General features: G+C 44.5%; 3 protein-coding genes across 3 annotated transcripts; all 3 read right to left on the bottom strand.

Annotated features, from left to right (window-relative positions):
- Window positions 1-559: 559 nt before the first annotated feature.
- LOC133367414 (olfactory receptor 11G2-like) lies at window positions 560-1522 on the bottom strand. Its single transcript, XM_061591517.1, has one exon. The coding sequence runs from the start codon at window positions 1520-1522 to the stop codon at window positions 560-562; it is 963 nt and encodes a 320-aa protein (XP_061447501.1).
- A 6506-nt stretch (window positions 1523-8028) lies between these two features.
- On the bottom strand, window positions 8029-16353 carry LOC133367413 (olfactory receptor 11G2-like). Its single transcript, XM_061591516.1, has 2 exons — window positions 16297-16353; window positions 8029-8991 (listed from the first exon to the last, which is right to left on the bottom strand). Exon 2 carries the CDS (start codon window positions 8989-8991, stop codon window positions 8029-8031), a length of 963 nt encoding a protein of 320 aa, XP_061447500.1. The 5' UTR covers window positions 16297-16353.
- A 1998-nt stretch (window positions 16354-18351) lies between these two features.
- Window positions 18352-19314, bottom strand: LOC133367412 (olfactory receptor 11G2-like). The gene has a single exon (XM_061591515.1). It carries the CDS (start codon window positions 19312-19314, stop codon window positions 18352-18354), a length of 963 nt encoding a protein of 320 aa, XP_061447499.1.
- Between the last annotated feature and the right edge of the window lie 746 nt (window positions 19315-20060).

Below are 20060 nucleotides of genomic sequence, written 5' to 3'. Positions count from 1 at the left end.
TTCCGTCACCCCCTTTTTAGCAACTTGATGGCCAATGAAAAAACACTAAACAGGGAAAGAAGTCCCTCACTAACACTGCCGGCATTGATAGCAGTGTAGTTTGACATTTTGCTTTTCCTTTCTTATTTGCATCCCCCTTTCTGCATTGTCCCCTTTCTCCTCAGCCATGTCCCCTTTCTCCTCAGCAACCTCTTTCACCTGATCGTTCCTCAGACAGTAGATCAAGCGGCTGGGAAAAGGTTGGAATAGCATTAACAGTTAAAACGACCCATTTCACACCAAGGGGATTTAGTCTGGATTGTATTCCACTTTAAAGACGTTATGCGTTACATTATGAGGCTATGAAAATGGTGTGCAAACCTCCTTGTGCTGCCATATGGCACTTACATTACCGACAAATTCCTAACTCGCTCTTCCCTCTATTAATTTTTATTAGACAACTTGTTTGCCTAAATAAGAAAAAGCACACTAGGGAGGGAAATTCCTCACAGTCACTGCAAATGTTGTTGGCTGTGTAGAATAGTGCTTTGTGTTTGCTTTCTTATTTGCATTTCCCTTTCTACATTGCCACCTTTCTCCTTGGCCATCTCCCCCTTCTTCTCAGCAACCTGCCCAGGGCCTCTTTCACCTTATCGTTCCTCAGACAGTAGATCAAGGGGTTGAGCAAAGGTGTAACAGTTGTGTAGAAGACTGTTACAGTTTTAGCAGCATCTGACTGACTTTCTCCACCTAGAGTTACATACATCCCTACCACTGACCCGTAGAAAAGTGTCACAACCACTAGGTGGAAAAATATGGTGGAGGAGGCCTTTCTACGACTCCCTTGGCTAGAAGATTTCATCAGTGTTAGAATTACAGTGCCGTAGGATAGCAGAACAAAGGAAAAGTTGCCTACGATAACCAGGACATTCATGGTAAACTGACAGACAAAAGGTGCTTTTCTGAGCGGGGGGCAGGCCAGAGACAGAAGGGGCCTAGGATCACACAAGAAGTGGTCAACGATGTTGGGGCCACAGAAGGACAACTTGGAGATCAAAGTCACCGGGGCAATGTACAACAGGAAGCCAAGGACCCAACAAGCAGCCACCAAGGCATAGCAGGAATTTGGAGACATAATTTGCGGGTAGCGTAGCGGTTGGCATATGGCCAGGTATCGATCCAAGGCCATGGCGGAGAGAAAGAAACATTCAGTGCCGCCAAGTGAGAAGAAAATGTAGAACTGGAGGAAACAGGTTTGGAAGGAGATGATGCCATAAGGGAACGTCAGATCAAAGAGCATGCGAGGCACAGTGGTGGACACGTAGCACATCTCCAGCCAGGAGAAGTTGCTGAGTAAGATGTACATAGGCAGCCGGGCCAACTGGGCATCTACACGTACCAGCATGATAATGGTGATGTTCTCGGCCAAAGTGATCACGTAGAGTCCAGTGAAAAAGATAAGGAGCAGGAACCGCTTCTGCTGCCCAGCCCCCAAACCCAGCAGAATGAATTCCTCAACTATGGTCCCATTGGCCAACTCCATCTGCAACCAGAAAACAGAACTGTAATCAGACACTGTTGGGAAGTACTATCCACTTGTCTTAGGGGTGTGCATCGGCTCTGTGTGTGGGCAGAATAATATGGCAAATTGGGATGATTCTGGGCTTTTTGCCTTTACTGAGGGGGGCAAGTCAGTAACCCCCTTCACCAGATCATGGCCCCCCACAATGGCCCCTGTTACTCAGTTATAGCTCTATGTTTTCCTATGTCACCATTTCCCTCTAGATCCGTGCATGTTGCAAGAAGTGTGACTATTTAAAATGTTACCTGTGGATACACTGAAGAATTCTGACTTTTTTTATTAGAGCACAGCAGGAGAAGAATTTTTTTACAAAAAGTAAACACTTACGTTTTTTTTTTTAAAAATAACCATTATATTTTTACAGGAAACAAACATAACCCCCCCCCCCACCAGAGCTCTTCAAAATCTGATAGGCAGTGCTTTTGATAGAAAAGGTACCAGACACTAAGGCTGTTATGAATTTTAAAGTTTTAAAAATGTTCAGAGAAAGCCTCCCCCCCACCACCTGTGGTGGACATGTGCCATGATAGCCAGATTTTGGGATTTGGTGTTTATAGAAATAGAAAAATTTACAAAACAGGTGGTTCATAAAACTCCAGAATTAGCTTTATTAAATTTATTTTTGAATGAAAATCAGGCATTTAAAGATAAACAGTTAACTGGTTTCTTATTGGTTGTAGCTTGGTCACTAACTGCATGATTTTAGAAAGGTACAAAAGGTAAGAAAGTTATTTTAATCTGTCATAAGTATAGCAAAGTGTAGGAATTAGCATTAATAGAAAAACTGACACAGAAATTGAAGAGCGCATAAGAGAAAATATGTAAAAATACATTTATTGCAGAATGGTGGAGCTTCATTATATACATCAACAAGGCAGATAAAATAAGGTCCCCAGAGCCTTTCAAAACCTCTGGATTTCATAAATGTGGCAAAGAAATTAATAGATTGTGTTTGCATGCTCATGGGCAGAGAAAATTATTTTGTATATGATGTTCCCTCTTAGTTTGGGCTTAAGCACCTTTTGTTGTCAAGAAAAATAATTTTAAAAAATTAAAAAATTAACAAGTAAGAATACATACCATTAATTTTTATTAGACAACTTGTTTGCCTAAATAAGAAAAAGTTTTAAAAATAAAAAAAACTAGTGACAGTCCTGCCTATGGGTCAACAAAACTGATGAGATGCGGTCCTGCACAAGCTGATACTGGCCCTGGGAGATGCGATGTCCCAGATAGAGATCCTCAGGTTGGCAGAACTGTAGCTTTGCCCGTGAAACTTTATGTCCTTTTGCTGCTAGTTGCTGAAGAAGAGAAAGTCATTAAGGCAGTCCTGTCATGTTTGCGACGCAATTAACAAGTCATCCACATACTGCACCAGCGTAGAGTTGGAGGGGAAGGTAAGGGTATCTAAATCCTTTTTTAATGCCTGAGCAAACCAGGGTGGACTACCTCTGAATCCCCGAGATAGCCTAGACCAACTTAGTTGAGAATTTTCCCAGGAAAAAGTGAACAGAAACCAGGAATTAGGTTGTAGAGGTATAGAAAAGAAAGCAGAACAAAGATCTACAACTGTAAAGGTTGTAGCACAGGCAGGGATAGAGGTTAGGATAGTAGCAGGGTTTGGGACAAAAGGTGAATAGGAATAACAAAAGAATTAATAATGTGCAAGTCCTGTACAAAATGAAAGATGGGCTTGCCCTGGGAATCAAAGTGTCCTTCCTTTCGAACAGGAAGTATTGGGGCATTACAAGGTGAGGTTGTTGGTGTTGGGCTGGTGACCAGTAGGCACTACTGTCTCTAGTAGTTTTCCATGAAGCCTGCAAGTTTGAAGACGTAACTGTGGTTAAGGGGGAGTTATGTCTTTGCCCTGTCTGGGAACGGACTGCCAGGGCCGTTGCTATGGTAGCCATCTGATAGCGACTGGGAAAGTTCTAACAGAGTCTATGAGTTTTTTTTCTTCTGAATTATGCCTCTGAGCTGAGAGGCTGTCTTTTGCGTTTATCTATGGAGAGAGATGTACCAGAAGGGGGGTGACTGAAGAATCTCTACATATATTTACTCTTAAGCCTCTGGCCTTAATGTCTTTCAATAAAGACTCTTAACATGCTCTGAAGAAGAGTCTTGCTCAACTTAACTCCAACGTAATGTATGCTGTTTCACACAACAACGCACACACGCCAACAGTTGGGACTAGAATACCCTGGGACTTGAGAGATTCAATAACTGATTGTATACCATCAATAGCTTCCGAAGAGAGAGGGTACTGCTTCACTGAGGGAAAGGGTCGGTTTTGGGGGTATTGAATCACAACTGGACAAACCTTTCCCAACATCATTGGGATCTGTAGGCCAAAGGGAAAGAGGTAAGGCTAAAAGAGCAGATTCATCTTCATCCGAAGAAGTTGGATTGGATAACTCGGCAGGTGAGGTTAAGAGGTATTTTTAAGAGGTGAGGTTAAGAGGTATTTGTTGTTGTGTTACTGTTTTATTATTTTTCCTTATTAGGGAATTGATTTTGCAATTGTTTTTGAGATGTATTTCTGTTCAACTTGTTGTAAGCTGCCTTGAGCACATTTTTTTCAAATAAAATGATGAATGAAAATGATGAATGAATGAATTTAATTTACATCCTGCCCTTCCTCCCAGAAGAGGTGCAGGGCGGCAAACAAAACACTAAAAGCACTCTAAACCATCTTAAAAAACCCAAAAAAGATTTTACAAAAAGTAAAGCAAAACATCTTCAAAACATCTTAAAAAGCAATTCTAGCACAGATGCAGACTGGGATAACGTCTACTTAAAAGGCTTGTTGAAAGAGGAAGGTCTTCAATAGGAGCTGAAAAGATAACAGAGATGGTGCCTGTGTAATATTTAAGGGGAGGGAATTCCAAAGGGTCGGTGCCACAGCACTAAAGGTCCACTTCTTATGTTGTGCAGAATGGACCTCCTGATAAGATGGTATCTGCGGGAGGCCCTCACCTGCAGAGCACAGTGATCTACTGGGTATATAAGGGGTAATATGGTTTTTCAGGTATTCTAGTACCAAGCTGCAGAGGGCATTGTACAACAAAAACAGAATCTTGAACTTGGCCTGGTAGGTAATGGGCAGCCAGTGCAATCCTTTCAGTAGCGAAGTAACATGTTGGCAATACTCTGCCCCAGAGCTTGGAAAAGTTACTTTTTTGAACTACAACTCCCATCAGCCCCAGCCAGCATGGCCACTGGATTGGGCTGATAGGAGTTGTAGTTCAAAAAGGTAACTTTTCCAAGCTCTGCTCTGCCCCAATGAGCAGTTGCACTGCCACATTTTGCACCAACACAGCCCCACATATTAAAACCACAGTATTCCCAAAAATCTGATAGACCAGGGGTAGGGAACCTCTTTCAGTCCAAAGACTATATTTCCTTCTGGGAGCCACATGCCAGCTCCCATCATCCCCAGCCAATGGTCATGGATGATGGGAGCTGTAGTCCAAACCCTGTGGAGAGCACCAGGTTGGATAAGGCTACCCTACACACTCCCCCCCCATTCACACCCATGCATACATACACCTTCTGATTCACACCCACCCACCCCCCATTCAAAATCTTCCATTCACCCCCACATTCACATCTGCCCTATTTGCACATATCCACATTCCCCATTCATCCATGCATCCATCCACTCCCATCCCATTCACACATATCCATCAGGATCCTGCTTCCACCCTAGACCCGAAGGAGGCTGTGCTTCCCTTTTGCAGTGCCCTGTATGGAAGCGCAGCAGGCTGCCCATGGAGGAAGAGCTCAAATGGGACTCTGAAGCCTCGCCCTCTCTTCCTCAGAGTTTAGCTCTTTCTCACAAATCAACGTAGTGGTGCAGGAGAGGGCAAGATTTAACCCTCCTCTCCCTATGATTTCCCCCCACAGTGCTCAGGTGATCACTGGAAAATAGCTGAGCAGCGGGGGGAAATGGGGCTCTTGGAGCAGGTAGAGCTGCGGAAAGTGGACAAGGTCTGAAAGGAGAGGCCCAGGTGCTGAATGCAGAGGCCGTACAAGCTGCATCTGGGCCATAGGCCGGGATGTTTGTCGCTGTTCTTTAGGAATGCCACAGAATTCTGGCAAAAATGGAAAAGGAAGAGGAAAGTGTGCAGATATTTATTTATTATTTATTTATTTATTTTATTATACTTGTATACCGCCCCATAGCCGAAGCTCTCTGGGCGGTTTACAGTAACTAAAAGCATTAAAACAAATACAATTCAAAACAGATCTTTTAAAAACAATTTAAAACACAATTTAAAAATTAAACAGTATAAAACACATGCTAAAATGCCTGGGAGAAGAGGAAAGTCTTGACCTGGCACCGAAAAGATAACAGTGTTGGTGCCAGGCGCACCTCGTCAGGTAGATCATTCCATAATTTGGGGGCCAGCACTGAGAAGGCCCTCTCCCTTGTTGCCAGACTCCCAGCACCCGGAGGAGGGCCTTTGATCTTGAACGTAGTGTATGGGTGGGTTTGTATCGGGAGAGGTGTTCCATCAGGTATTGTGGTCCCAAGCCGTGGAAGGCTTTATAAGTCAAAACCAGCACCTTGAATCGAGCTCAGAAACATACAGGCAGCCAGTGCAAGCGGGCCAGAATCGCTTTTATATGTTCGGACCGTCTGGTCCCTGTTACCAATCTGGCCGCTGCATTTTGCACAAGCTGCAGTTTCTGGAACTGTCTTCAAAGGCAGCCCCACATAGAGTGCATTACAGTAATCTAATTTGGAGGTTACCAGAGCATGGACAACTGAAGCCAGGTTATCCCTGTCCAGACAGGGACATAGTTGGGCCACCAACCATAGTTGGTAGAAGGCACTCCGTGCCACCGAGGCTACCTGAGCCTCAAGTGACAGAGATGATTCTAGGAGAACCCCAAGCTATGAACCTGCTCTATCAGGGGGAGTACAACCCCATCCAGGACAGGTTGGACATCCACCATCTGGTCAGAAGAACCGCCCACTAGCAGCATCTCAGTCTTGTCTGGATTGAGACTCAGTTTATTAGCCCTCATCCAGTCCATTGTCGCAGCCAGGCACTGGTTCAGCACATTGACAGCCTCACCTGAAGAAGATGAAAAGGAGAAATAGAGCTGCGTGTCATCAGAATACTGATGACAATGCACTCCAAAACTCCGGATGACTGCACCCAACGGTTTCATGTAGATGTTGAACAGCACGGGGGACAGAACTGACCCCTGTGGAACCCCATACTGGAGAGTCCAGGGTGCCGAGTAATGTTCCCCAAGCACCACCTTCTGGAGGCGGCCTGCCAAGTAGGAGTGGAACCACTGCAATGCAGTACCTCCCACTCCCAACTCAGCCAGTCTCCCCAGAAGGATACCATGGTCGATGGTATCGAAAGCTGCTGAGAGATCAAGAAGAATCAACAGAGTCACACTCCCCCTGTCTGTCTCCCAGCAAAGGTCATCATACAGATTCCCTCTTCGTCTATGATCAGGAACAGAAATCAATTAAGAGAATGCAATCAGTATTTGTTCACGTTGCTGTTGTTTCTTAAGTCTGCAAATGTTACGTAATTAATAACATATTTTTGACATTTACATTGACACGAGCATATGTAAGTTATGGGACTTGCCCTGAGACAAATAACATAGCATTTCTAGAAATAAAAAAAAAACTTTAGGAAAAAAAATCTGGAAAAATGTAGGGAGGTTAGAAACAGAATGGAGTATCCTGGAAAAAGGCTTAGCTGGCTGGCTGGAATCGTGGACGGGAACACTGCACACTGCAACAATTTTTTGTATGTCTCCTTTTGCATATAAACATTACACAAAGATTTGACCTTCGGCATGCCCCCTCCCTGTTGACTTTTCGCCGAGCCTTGAAGACCTGGCTCTTCAGGCAGACCTATGGGATCTCTGGGGTGGGTTAGGTTTTACACTGTATTAATGTAAGATGGTCTTCAGATGAGATGTTATGATATTAATAATGTGATGATTATGTATATGAGCAGATTGTATTTTATATTGTATTTTATATTGTACGTCGCCCAGAGTGTCTGTTCAGTCGGACAGATGGGCATCTGCTAAATAAAATTTTATTATTATTTATTACACAGCTTTTGCATATAAGTGACTTTAAGATTACACAGTAATTTTATTGCATTTTATAGAACATCCCCCCAAAATCACGCAATTCAGTCATCTCAAATAAGAAGAGATAATTTATTTTTCAAAATTTATTGCATAATATACACTCCAATGAAATCTGTCAAGGTAACATTGCATTCCAGTTCTTCAGAACAAGAGGAGAACTTTTTTGTAACAGGATGTGGTGGTTGGGTGTGACTCCCATACCCCAGCTCCATCTTTGGACATCCTTATTGGACAATACTAAAGAGGAAGACCTGTCTCTCTGATCATATTATCTTTTCAGCTGTGTTGTTGGGTGTTTTGCTTTTGATTTCTTATTTTCATTTCCCTTTCTACACTGCCACCTTTCCCCTTGGCTCTCTCTCCTTTCTCCTCAGCAACCTGCCCAGGGCCTCTTTCACCTGATCGTTCCTCAGACAGTAGATCAAAGGGTTAAGAAAAGGGGTAATGGCCGTGTAGAAAACTGTCACCGCCTTTGTGACTTCTGACTGGCTTTCTCCATCTGGAGTTACATACATCCCTGCCACTGACCCGAAGAAAAGTGTCACCACCACTAAGTGGAAAGATATGGTGGAGAAGGCCTTTCTACGACTCCCTCGGCCAGAGGATTTCACCAGTGTGAGAACTATGGTGCCGTAGGAGAGCAGGACAAAGAATAAGTTGCCTATGATAATCAGAACGTTCATGGCAAACTGGCAGACAGAGGCAGCATTTCTGAGTGGGGGGCAGGCCAGAGACAGAAGGGGTCCAGGATCACACACAAAATGATCAATGATGTTGGATCCACAGAAGGACAACCTGGAGATCAAGGCAACTGGGAGAATGGATCCCAAGAAACCAAGGACCCAACAAGAGGCCACCAGGGTGAAGCAGGAATTTGGAGACATAATTTGTGGGTAACGCAGTGGGTGACAGATGGCCAAGTACCGATCCAAGGCCATAGCAGAGAGGAAGAAGCATTCAGTGTAGCCGAGTGAGAAGAACATATAGAACTGGAGGAAGCAGGCATGGAAGGAGATGACCCCATATGGGAGCGCCAGGTCGAAGAGTATCCGGGGCACAGTGGTGGACACATAGCACATCTCTAGCCAGGAGAAGTTGCTCAGCAGGATGTACATGGGCAGACGGGCCAGGTGGACATCGAAGAACACCAGTGTGATGATGGTGATGTTCTCGGCCAACGTGAGCACATAGAGGACAGTGAAAAAGGCGAGGAGCAGGAACTTCCTGCCCTGCCCAACTCCAAATCCCAGCAAAATGAATTCCTGGACTGTGGTCCCATTGGCCAACTCCATCTGGAATCAAAGCACAGAATCATAATCACACACTGTACTAGAAGGTATCCTCTACCTGTCTGGTGCCTGTACGTTTCTGCTGTAAAACAAATGGTTAAGATGGGTGGACAGTCAATGGTTCAGACTGCTGCCCATCTCCTCATTTTAAACCCCATGTGCTTATTCCTCAGAAGCACCTCTTTTTTCTGGTTAAGTGGCTTGACAGGAACACATCGGCATAAGTGGTGTAATCCTGTGCTTTTGCACAATTCCCTTCACAGTAGGGCCCCACTCGTATGGCAGGTTATGTTCCAGCCCCCCGCCGAAAAGACTGCTGAAAAGCGGGGCCCTACTGTGTAGGAGTAGCATGAGAGCTCCAGCCACCGCGCTCCAGCCGCCGTGCTCCAGCTGACAGTGATCAGGTGTAGTGTGCAAGCTCCCCGTGCTACAGCTGATTATGCACTACAGCAGCATGCGATCAGCTGTAGTGTGGGGAGCTCGCACACTCCAGCTGATCACTGTCAGCTGGAGCGTGGTGGCTGAAGCTCTCGTACTACAGCTGATTGTGCACTACAGCAGCGCGTGATCAGCTGTAGCGCGGGGACCTTGCGCGCTCCAGCTGATTGCTGTCAGCTGGAGTACAGCGGCTGGAGCTCCCCGTGCTACAGCTGATCGTGTGTGAGAACTGATCAGCTGTAGCGCCAAGCTACAGCTGATCACTCCACTGGCACTGCCATATTAGAGGAACACTGCAAAGCGGGGGCCTACTGTATACTATTCTGATCGGGATGGGGAACATCAGGCCCAGGAGCTGAAAGTGAGCCTCTCCGTCTGGCCTTCGGGACTCTCCCCAGACCACACTCCCTCCCCAGCCTGCTTTGCCCCCTTCTTCAGTGCTTTTCCCTGGCTGGATCATGTCCTTGAACTCTGATAATGCTTCTTGCTTGTCTGGATGGAGGATATAGAGGGATGCGTGAGTGTGTGCAGAAACTACCAGGGGTGTAGTTGTCCAGGGTCACAGGGGGTTGTAGCCCCCTTACTTTTTTTTAGGAGCACAGCTGCATCAGGGTCTCGATATACAAGCAAATTGGCATGAAAGGGGAGCATGTTATCTACTGAGAAGAGTCTTCTCACTTGGCGGATAATATGCTTCCTTGTCCTTTCATGCTGATTGGAGCCAATCAGAGTGAAAGGAGGTGAGTCAGTCACTGAGATGACTCTTCTCAGTAGCTAACACACAAATCCCCTTTCATGATTTGTTATTGTTATTATTAATATTATTTATTTATTTATTTATTTAATTTGTATCCTGCCCTTCCTCCCAACAGGAGCCCTGGAGCCCATGGTGGCATGATGATGGGCTCCTAGGGTAAGTCCCAACTCCTAGCTCCACTCTTGCCTTCTTTTCAGAATTCTTCAGATCAAAACATTTCTGGCAATGTTTAGCCTCCAGAGAGAGATAATGAGAAGGGGGGAAGCCTATGTGCACTGCAGTTTTATTCTGGTTCTGTAATTCTGTAATTACAGTAAAGCCTGGGGGCATGGCTGTGAGGGGACGGGGTGTGACTATCATGAAGGGACCCTGCACAGTTGAATTTGCCGCTACACTACTGGAAACTACCCTACTGCATAGAGGTAAAATGTGCATTTGTTGCTCTGCCCACTTTTCCTCTGGCATGTGGCCTTCAGAAGGTTGCCTAGAAGGAAATGTGGCCCTTGGGCTGAAAACAGTTTCCTACCCCTGATATAGATGATTTTTTAAAATTGTCACAGAACTGGTTTCCACTTTGTTCTTCTGAGGCAGCGGTGGCCTGGGTCATTTTGACTGCCTGAGGTGAAGCGTGAGATGACATCCCTTCTCCATTCCAACTGGACTGGCTGTTGACTGTTACTTCAACACTGGCAGTGGGACATCATCCTTCACCCCACCTGAGGGCAGCAGGCTAGCTCAGGGGGCCAGGACTGGCCATGTCGCATTCATAGCTCTGTCCTCCCAACAGAGGGGAATGGCTGGAGGGTGGGGAGAGAGATCAGGAGGAAGAGGCAGAGGGGCTCCTCCTTCTCCTCCTCAGCACCGGGCTCCTGTGATGGTGACTTCACTTTGCCTCCTGGTAGGGCTGGTTCTGCTGAGGTCTGAATATCAATCCCTTTTTACCTCCGAGGGCACTGGGAAACCCCCCTTGATTATTCCTCAGACACAGGAAGCCTGGATCATCACAGGGGTGAATGGAGGGGAGATCCCCTCCCAGCTTCTCACAGAGTCCCATGCAGCCATCTGCCTTCCAAGACCCAGAGGCAATAGGTTTCACCACATGGTACACTGAGCTTTTTATTTATTTATTTACTTTAAGTTGGCACGGAGAGAGGCACTGGAGAAACCAACACACTGGTGCTTTACCCAATGCCTCATGTAAATTATTTGGGGGGGAAAAGCCTATTAGTAACACAAAACCATTGTAAAATGCCTCATCTGAAGTCAAGCATGTGAGTTTTGTTATATTATACCTGGAGAATAGTTTCCCCCCTTGCAATGACTTATTCTGCAGGTGATAGAATAATTGCTTTTGAAATACTTTACATGGGCTTGACTTAATGTTTTTCTCGTCTTAGTGTTGTTATTTATTTATTTTATTTTATTACTACATTTACATCACACTTTTCCTCCAGGGAGCTCAGAGTGGCGTACATCAGACATGGTTCTCACCCTCCCAATTTCATCCTGATGACTACCCTGTGAGGCCAAATGCCTTGGGGGGGGGAGAAGGGGGAGATATCAATATCTTGTAATTAACTTAGTTGGAGTGAACAGAATTATTTTTAAAAAAGAAGGCTGAGGAAGTTGGCAGATGGGAGGGCATCTTTTGAAACAAGTGGAATCTGCTGAAATCCCCTCTTCTATGCAACTATCAAAGATGTAGGAGCCCTACCCTCTTATGTATCTGGCTGCTCCTGTTAATGGTTCCTTCCAGCCAACCCCCATGCCTCTTCCAAAATATTTCATTTCAGGAGAAGCCGCATGATTAGCTACACTTTCTGGGATCTCCTCTTCCGCATGCAACAATTAATGGCACTGTCCTATTTTGCTTTTGACCACTCTATGGGCAGGGACAAGGGCAAGGCATGATTCCTTGGTCATTTCATGGAAGGCAGTTGGCATATGCTCAGAGGAATCATCACATCTGCCTAGGCTGAGCATCTGCTTTCAAACAGGTTTCTGGGAAAAGTTGTGACTGCAAATTACATCCTGCTCTTACCACAGAACCCTCCATCCTTTTCCCTTCTTGTTTGAAGGTGTTTCCAGCTGCTAATTCACTTTTCCAATTCTGGACCAGGGCTATGTTTGTGTGGTCAGTAGGGCTGGATCCTCCCGAATCCCAGATCCTGAACTAAACTAGGCTGGACTAAATCTGCCCCAGATCATCCTGGGTTGGATTGGGGTCACTCTGAAGTATCGAATCAGGCCCTGAATTGGATCAGGGGGACTCTGCACAGCCCTAGTTGTCAGATGTAAAAGAGGCCCGGGCTCCTGCACATTTCATGGTGGCAAAGAAGGAATTTCAGCAACTTGTATCTGGGCTGCCCTAGACCTGATGCTTTTAACTGGAGATGCCAGGGATTGAGCCTAGGAATTTATGCTTAAAAACAGGGATGGGGGAGAAAGTAGATTCAGTTTGCATTAATCACCTAATTAATTAATTACATAATTTGCGCTTCCAGAAACAATACACAAACTGAAAGGCAGCTATCCTCTGAAACTCACAGTTCTCTGAATTTTGTGATGCCAAAAGAATGTGTACATGATGCATATATTAGGGGAAAGTGTGCCTACAAATGGATATCTTAGTGAAAATAGCATACAGAAATGCATTACAAGGGGAAATTGCTTGCAAAGCCATGCATATTAGGGGAAATTCCATACTAAAATGTATATATTAGGAGAAATGAGCACTAAAATGCTGATGAATTTTCAGGTTAACTGTTAACCTCCTCTCCGCCAAACTGATGAAGAAATGCAGGGAACTGAACTTGAAAAAAATGAGAAATTGAAAGTGAAATGGACAGATTTGTGCCCCTCTGCCTGAAAGGAGATAGCTCATATCACAACCAGCTCATGTCACAGTGCCTTTAGACAAATCTATGGTGCAACCATAGATTTTATTCTGTTGTGCACAGTTTTGGTTGTTTCACATAAAAAAAGGATATCATAGAACTGAACAATGGCAGAAAAGGGCAACCAAATGATCAAGGGGCCAGAGTAACTTGCATAATAATAATAATAATAATAATAATAATAATAATAATAATAATAATAATAATAATAATAATAATAATAATAATTTCTATTGTGCCCCTCCCAGAAGCAGCGGTAAACAAGAGACAAATCACTAAAAAATCTTAAAACATCTAAAAACAAAACATCTTAAAAATAAAACATATTTTTTATAAAAAATATTTAAAACATCTTAAAAAGCAGTTCCAAAACAGATGCAGACTGGGATAAGGTCTCTACTTAAAAGGCTTGTTGAAAGAGGAAAGGTTACAACTTTCAGGGCTTTTTAGTTAGAAGAAAAGGTGAGGAAGAGGGGACACGGCAGAGGTGAATAAAATTATGCATGGTGTGGAGAAAACAGACAGTCCCCCCCCCCCATCATGATACTAGAATCTGGGGTTGTTCAACAAAGCTGAATGTTGGAGGATTCAGAACAGACAAAAGGAAATACTTCTTCACACCGCACAAATTTGCTCCACAAGATGTTGTGGTGGCCACTAATGTGGACAGCTTGAAAGTGACAATTTCAGAACAGACAAAGAATCAGGGATGATAAGGCTATTAATGGCTACTGGCCAGGATGGCTATATATTACCTCCAGTGTCAGAAGCACCATGCCTCTGAATGCCCCTTACTGCAGAGCACAAGTGGAGAGGTGGTGCTGGGCTTGTGTCCTGCTTGTGGGCTTCTCATAGGCAACTGACTGGCCACTGTAGGGGAAATGGAGGACTCAATAGGCATTTGGTCTGCCTGATCAACAAAAAAGGGTGACCAGGTAGGGTTATGCATGGGTTGCATCAAGCACACAGAATGAGACCCTAGCTAAAACTCAGCTCAGCTCTTGCCTGAGGCAGGGACCACCAGCAATGAGGGACATTTCATATATGTTCCATATAATTAATAATTGAATGACACTTTATGGCGAGATCTTATGTGCAAGACAGAAGGGGTATCTTTGGAGTTCATTGGCTCCAAGTGGAGAAACACAGGTAATCAAAATCATTGGGACTGCTAATTAAAAATCAGGGAGGTCGCTGAGAATCCTAGACACACTTCGCAGCCCCCCCCCAGTTCTCCTCTATGTCTCTGACCATAATTTTATATTGATCTATCAACATTTCCTTGAAGAAGCCCTCATCTCTTTCTCAAAAGTAGCATCTATTCAAACCCGGCCTTCTGCGGTTCCCACCCTAGATTGTTTTGCTCTGGAAATGATTTGCATTTCTGTACCTCAGTAGTTCTCAGTGTGCTGCTCCATCTGGCTGAAGGTTCATCACAAATGTTGCATCAGAATTTGGCGATGGGAGCATGTTGCGGTTCCTTCTGCCTGACACTGGTGTTCGGCTGTCATATTCATGGGGTATATGGGAAAATGAGTGGGTCTTTGTTTCAACGAAACCTTGAATGCTCATGGTAAGTATTTGGCGGCCCTTGGGAATGTGTCCCCCAAGACCAAAGTCATTATCCACTAAAGCCGAAAGAGTATCTCTTTGGAGTGAGTCACTTCCTTCATTCCACCATGATGAAAACACAGGCACTTCCCACAGATAATCATTGCTTTTCTTTTGTCTGAATATGGACCCGTTTGAGTAATCAGATGGATGCAATGTGTTACAGAGAAGGTTCTCTGGTGGAATTGGGAATGTTTCATTGAAAATCCCCCCTCTTCTGGCCTGCAGATACACCTCCCAGGGGAGGGAGGTGCCGTCCTGAACTATGCATGAGGAAGTACAGACTGGGAATCAATATTTAGTCTGGGGTAGCTGACATGGCACCCTCCAGATGTTGTGGATTATAGCTCTTATCAGTTCCAGTCAGCACAGCCAATGGCTAGGGAAGATGGGAATTGTGGTCCAAAATATCTGGAGGGCACCATGTTGGCTACCCCTGATTTAGTACGGTTGTTGCATAAATAATGTTCCTTTGTAATATGGATCAAGGCAGAAACTGAACTTATTTCTTAAGAGGTATAAACAAGAAGAAAACAAAAATATGAATGCATCCAAAATGCTTTTGATTGCTTGGCAATTTATTTACTTATTGCTAGCTGGATAGCTGCTAATCACTGGAATCTTTTTTTTTTGTATAGTGCAATCCTATTCATTTTTACTCGGAAGTAAGCCTCATTTAAGTCGATGGAGCTTACTCCCAAGTATGCGTGTTTAAGACTGTAGCCTTTGCATATTCATTTCTGCTGTAGTTCCTGTCCATTCTTTTTTCTTCTTTTGGATGTCCAGTCTTTCCACCTTCCTTCTCTCCCCTTCCTTTTTCTTTTCAGTTCCTCTTCCTGCTACTATTCTTCCCTCACATTCTGGGCTCCTGTTTTCACTTACCTTGTGTTCCATAACAGAATCCAAGCAGATGTTGGATTCCTCCCCGCCTTAATAACAGAGTTCCTCACTTATTCCACCCTCAAATAGTGCTCTTATCAATGACTTCTCAACAACCTGAAGAAAAGTGATGAGTTGGTTGCGTTGGGTGCCACAAGGTTCTATCCTGGGCCCAGTGTTGTTTACCATCTTATAAATAGGTACTTGGGAATCTAGATCATACTGAGACAGACCATTGGCTCATCTAGCTTAGTATTGTCTGTTCTGACTGTCAGCAGCTCTCCAGGGTTTCAGATAGGGGGCATTCCCAGCCCTATCTGTAGAAGCAAGGGATTGAACCTGGGACCTTCTGCATTCAAAGCAGATGCTCTACTGCTGAGCTACACGACCCTTCCGCTAATACCTTGGATGAAGGAGTAGATGGGGCGCTCATCATATTTGCAGACACCAAATTGGGTTGGATTTGGATTAGAGGTAAGCCACCTTGGTTTGAAGTTAGAGGCTCCCATTTTTCGTAACAATGAGGTCAGGCCTATGAAGGCGATCTATGAAGAATAATAAACATCTGATTCCAAGGATATTTAAGTTACTATTGAAGTATGACAAATGGATACAATCCTATCTGTTTAGTTATAAAAGTTCTGTGTTCCAGGCATATCTTGCGTCAGAAGGACTGACGGAAAAAAAAAACAAAGCAGGTTTTCAGTTAGCTAGAATGTACCCTACCTTACAATGGTTGAACTGAACAAGGTTGGCCTTGCTGATGGCACTAGCAGCAAGGCGTCCTCATCAGGTCTCAGTCCCAGGCTGTTTCATATGGTGACAGGGATTCTCTCAAGTTGCTGGGTCCCAGGCCATTTAGAGCTTTGTAAGTCAAAACTAAACCTTTGAACGGAGCTTGGTAGCTAACTGGTGCTGATGTAAATGCCTAAGGGCCAATGTTGTATGTTATATTGGGGAAGGCCATGGCTCAGTGGTAGAGCCTGTGCTTTGCATACAGAAGGTCCCAGGTTCAATCCCTGGCATCTCCAGGTAGGCCTGGGAGAGACTCCCTGCCTGGAATCTTGGAGACCTGCTGCCAGTCAGGGTAGAGACACACTTACTTTTCTGCTGGTTCCAGTGCATCTCCACCTCTCTTTTCTGAAAATGGGGGCACATGACGCTAGTCAAACCCCACCCCTTTTTACTGTAAAACCTGGTGGGAGCAGCTGGAGTGCCTTATCAGCTTAAAACAGATTTCGCAACTGATTGACAGATCAACCCATTGCCCCTCCAGGTGTGGCCAATGGAAATGCTTTGCTGTAGGCACCTAGTGTGCTCGCAGTCTCAGTGTAGAGAATACTGAGCAAGATGGACCAGTGGATCTGATTCAGTATCAGGCAGCTTCCTACGTATCCTGTGTTCCTGTGTGACAACCCTAACAGACTTTTGCAGCTGCTTTTTGCACTAGATGCCATTTCTGAACTGTCTTCAAGGGAAATAAATTAAGGGGTTGAGAAACCCTCAAGATAGCCTACCACAACCTGGTGCCCACTAGATTTTTGGACTACAACTCCCAGCATCCTTGACTATTGGCCGTGCTAGCTTGGGCTGATGGGAGATGCAGTCTGAAACATGTAGAGGGCAGTACCCTGTGCTAGGCTGGGAGGATAACATAACAAAGAACATGTTGGCTAAAATCACAGTACTCAAGGAAATCTGACAGATGAAAGGAACTTTGCCTGGTGGAGGGCAGTCCTGGGATCAGATTGGCCGAGAATCACGCAACAAATTATGAATGATAATTGAATATCATAGACATGAGAGGAATCACACAACTGTGGCTGTAAAAGAACAGATAATCAATCTTATTTATTCTTTTTTTTTATTACATAAAATACATCCCTGTCTGGTTATTTCTAAACCTGAGGACAAAATTGCCACCCTGCTTTCATTGCCCCCTTTGCTGGCTGCAAAAAGTTGAGCAGCACTTTGGGGAATATTCTTGGGGGGATGGGAGAAATTCTAAAAAAACCAAAACCTCAAATCACTCTGGAGGAAGGTTTCATGTTTGCAGTGGCAGCAGCACTTTTTAGTTTCCTTCTTTTTTCTGTTTAAACAATTCCACCCTGGCTTGCAGTGACAGAAGTGTAATCAGCCTCCCGACTCATCACCAAGTTCCTCAGTTGTCACATCCACACCATATAGTATAAAGAACGTTTGAAGTGCACAGGCACTCACTCTTCCGTCACCCCCTTTTTAGCAACTTGATGGCCAATGAAAAAACACTAAACAGGGAAAGAAGTCCCTCACTAACACTGCCGGCATTGATAGCAGTGTAGTTTGACATTTTGCTTTTCCTTTCTTATTTGCATCCCCCTTTCTGCATTGTCCCCTTTCTCCTCAGCCATGTCCCCTTTCTCCTCAGCAACCTCTTTCACCTGATCGTTCCTCAGACAGTAGATCAAGCGGCTGGGAAAAGGTTGGAATAGCATTAACAGTTAAAACGACCCATTTCACACCAAGGGGATTTAGTCTGGATTGTATTCCACTTTAAAGACGTTATGCGTTACATTATGAGGCTATGAAAATGGTGTGCAAACCTCCTTGTGCTGCCATATGGCACTTACATTACCGACAAATTCCTAACTCGCTCTTCCCTCTATTAATTTTTATTAGACAACTTGTTTGCCTAAATAAGAAAAAGCACACTAGGGAGGGAAATTCCTCACAGTCACTGCAAATGTTGTTGGCTGTGTAGAATAGTGCTTTGTGTTTGCTTTCTTATTTGCATTTCCCTTTCTACATTGCCACCTTTCTCCTTGGCCATCTCCCCCTTCTTCTCAGCAACCTGCCCAGGGCCTCTTTCACCTTATCGTTCCTCAGACAGTAGATCAAGGGGTTGAGCAAAGGTGTAACAGTTGTGTAGAAGACTGTTACAGTTTTAGCAGCATCTGACTGACTTTCTCCACCTAGAGTTACATACATCCCTACCACTGACCCGTAGAAAAGTGTCACAACCACTAGGTGGAAAAATATGGTGGAGGAGGCCTTTCTACGACTCCCTTGGCTAGAAGATTTCATCAGTGTTAGAATTACAGTGCCGTAGGATAGCAGAACAAAGGAAAAGTTGCCTACGATAACCAGGACATTCATGGTAAACTGACAGACAAAAGGTGCTTTTCTGAGCGGGGGGCAGGCCAGAGACAGAAGGGGCCTAGGATCACACAAGAAGTGGTCAACGATGTTGGGGCCACAGAAGGACAACTTGGAGATCAAAGTCACCGGGGCAATGTACAACAGGAAGCCAAGGACCCAACAAGCAGCCACCAAGGCATAGCAGGAATTTGGAGACATAATTTGCGGGTAGCGTAGCGGTTGGCATATGGCCAGGTATCGATCCAAGGCCATGGCGGAGAGAAAGAAACATTCAGTGCCGCCAAGTGAGAAGAAAATGTAGAACTGGAGGAAACAGGTTTGGAAGGAGATGATGCCATAAGGGAACGTCAGATCAAAGAGCATGCGAGGCACAGTGGTGGACACGTAGCACATCTCCAGCCAGGAGAAGTTGCTGAGTAAGATGTACATAGGCAGCCGGGCCAACTGGGCATCTACACGTACCAGCATGATAATGGTGATGTTCTCGGCCAAAGTGATCACGTAGAGTCCAGTGAAAAAGATAAGGAGCAGGAACCGCTTCTGCTGCCCAGCCCCCAAACCCAGCAGAATGAATTCCTCAACTATGGTCCCATTGGCCAACTCCATCTGCAACCAGAAAACAGAACTGTAATCAGACACTGTTGGGAAGTACTATCCACTTGTCTTAGGGGTGTGCATCGGCTCTGTGTGTGGGCAGAATAATATGGCAAATTGGGATGATTCTGGGCTTTTTGCCTTTACTGAGGGGGGCAAGTCAGTAACCCCCTTCACCAGATCATGGCCCCCCACAATGGCCCCTGTTACTCAGTTATAGCTCTATGTTTTCCTATGTCACCATTTCCCTCTAGATCCGTGCATGTTGCAAGAAGTGTGACTATTTAAAATGTTACCTGTGGATACACTGAAGAATTCTGACTTTTTTTATTAGAGCACAGCAGGAGAAGAATTTTTTTACAAAAAGTAAACACTTACGTTTTTTTTTTTAAAAATAACCATTATATTTTTACAGGAAACAAACATAACCCCCCCCCACCAGAGCTCTTCAAAATCTGATAGGCAGTGCTTTTGATAGAAAAGGTACCAGACACTAAGGCTGTTATGAATTTTAAAGTTTTAAAAATGTTCAGAGAAAGCCTCCCCCCCACCACCTGTGGTGGACATGTGCCATGATAGCCAGATTTTGGGATTTGGTGTTTATAGAAATAGAAAAATTTACAAAACAGGTGGTTCATAAAACTCCAGAATTAGCTTTATTAAATTTATTTTTGAATGAAAATCAGGCATTTAAAGATAAACAGTTAACTGGTTTCTTATTGGTTGTAGCTTGGTCACTAACTGCATGATTTTAGAAA

This window comes from Rhineura floridana, chromosome 11 (assembly GCF_030035675.1).
Source record: "Rhineura floridana isolate rRhiFlo1 chromosome 11, rRhiFlo1.hap2, whole genome shotgun sequence".
Classification (NCBI taxonomy): Eukaryota; Metazoa; Chordata; class Lepidosauria; order Squamata; family Rhineuridae; genus Rhineura; species Rhineura floridana.
Note: the sequence above shows the minus strand (reverse complement) of the source record. Positions and strands in the feature narration are given on the sequence as shown.

Bases quoted from the DNA above. Each gene is read 5' to 3' on its own strand.
- LOC133367413 (XM_061591516.1), bottom strand. From the start codon at position 8,991: ATGGAGTTGGCCAATGGGACCACAGTCCAGGAATTCATTTTGCTGGGA.
- LOC133367414 (XM_061591517.1), bottom strand. From the start codon at position 1,522: ATGGAGTTGGCCAATGGGACCATAGTTGAGGAATTCATTCTGCTGGGT.
- LOC133367412 (XM_061591515.1), bottom strand. From the start codon at position 19,314: ATGGAGTTGGCCAATGGGACCATAGTTGAGGAATTCATTCTGCTGGGT.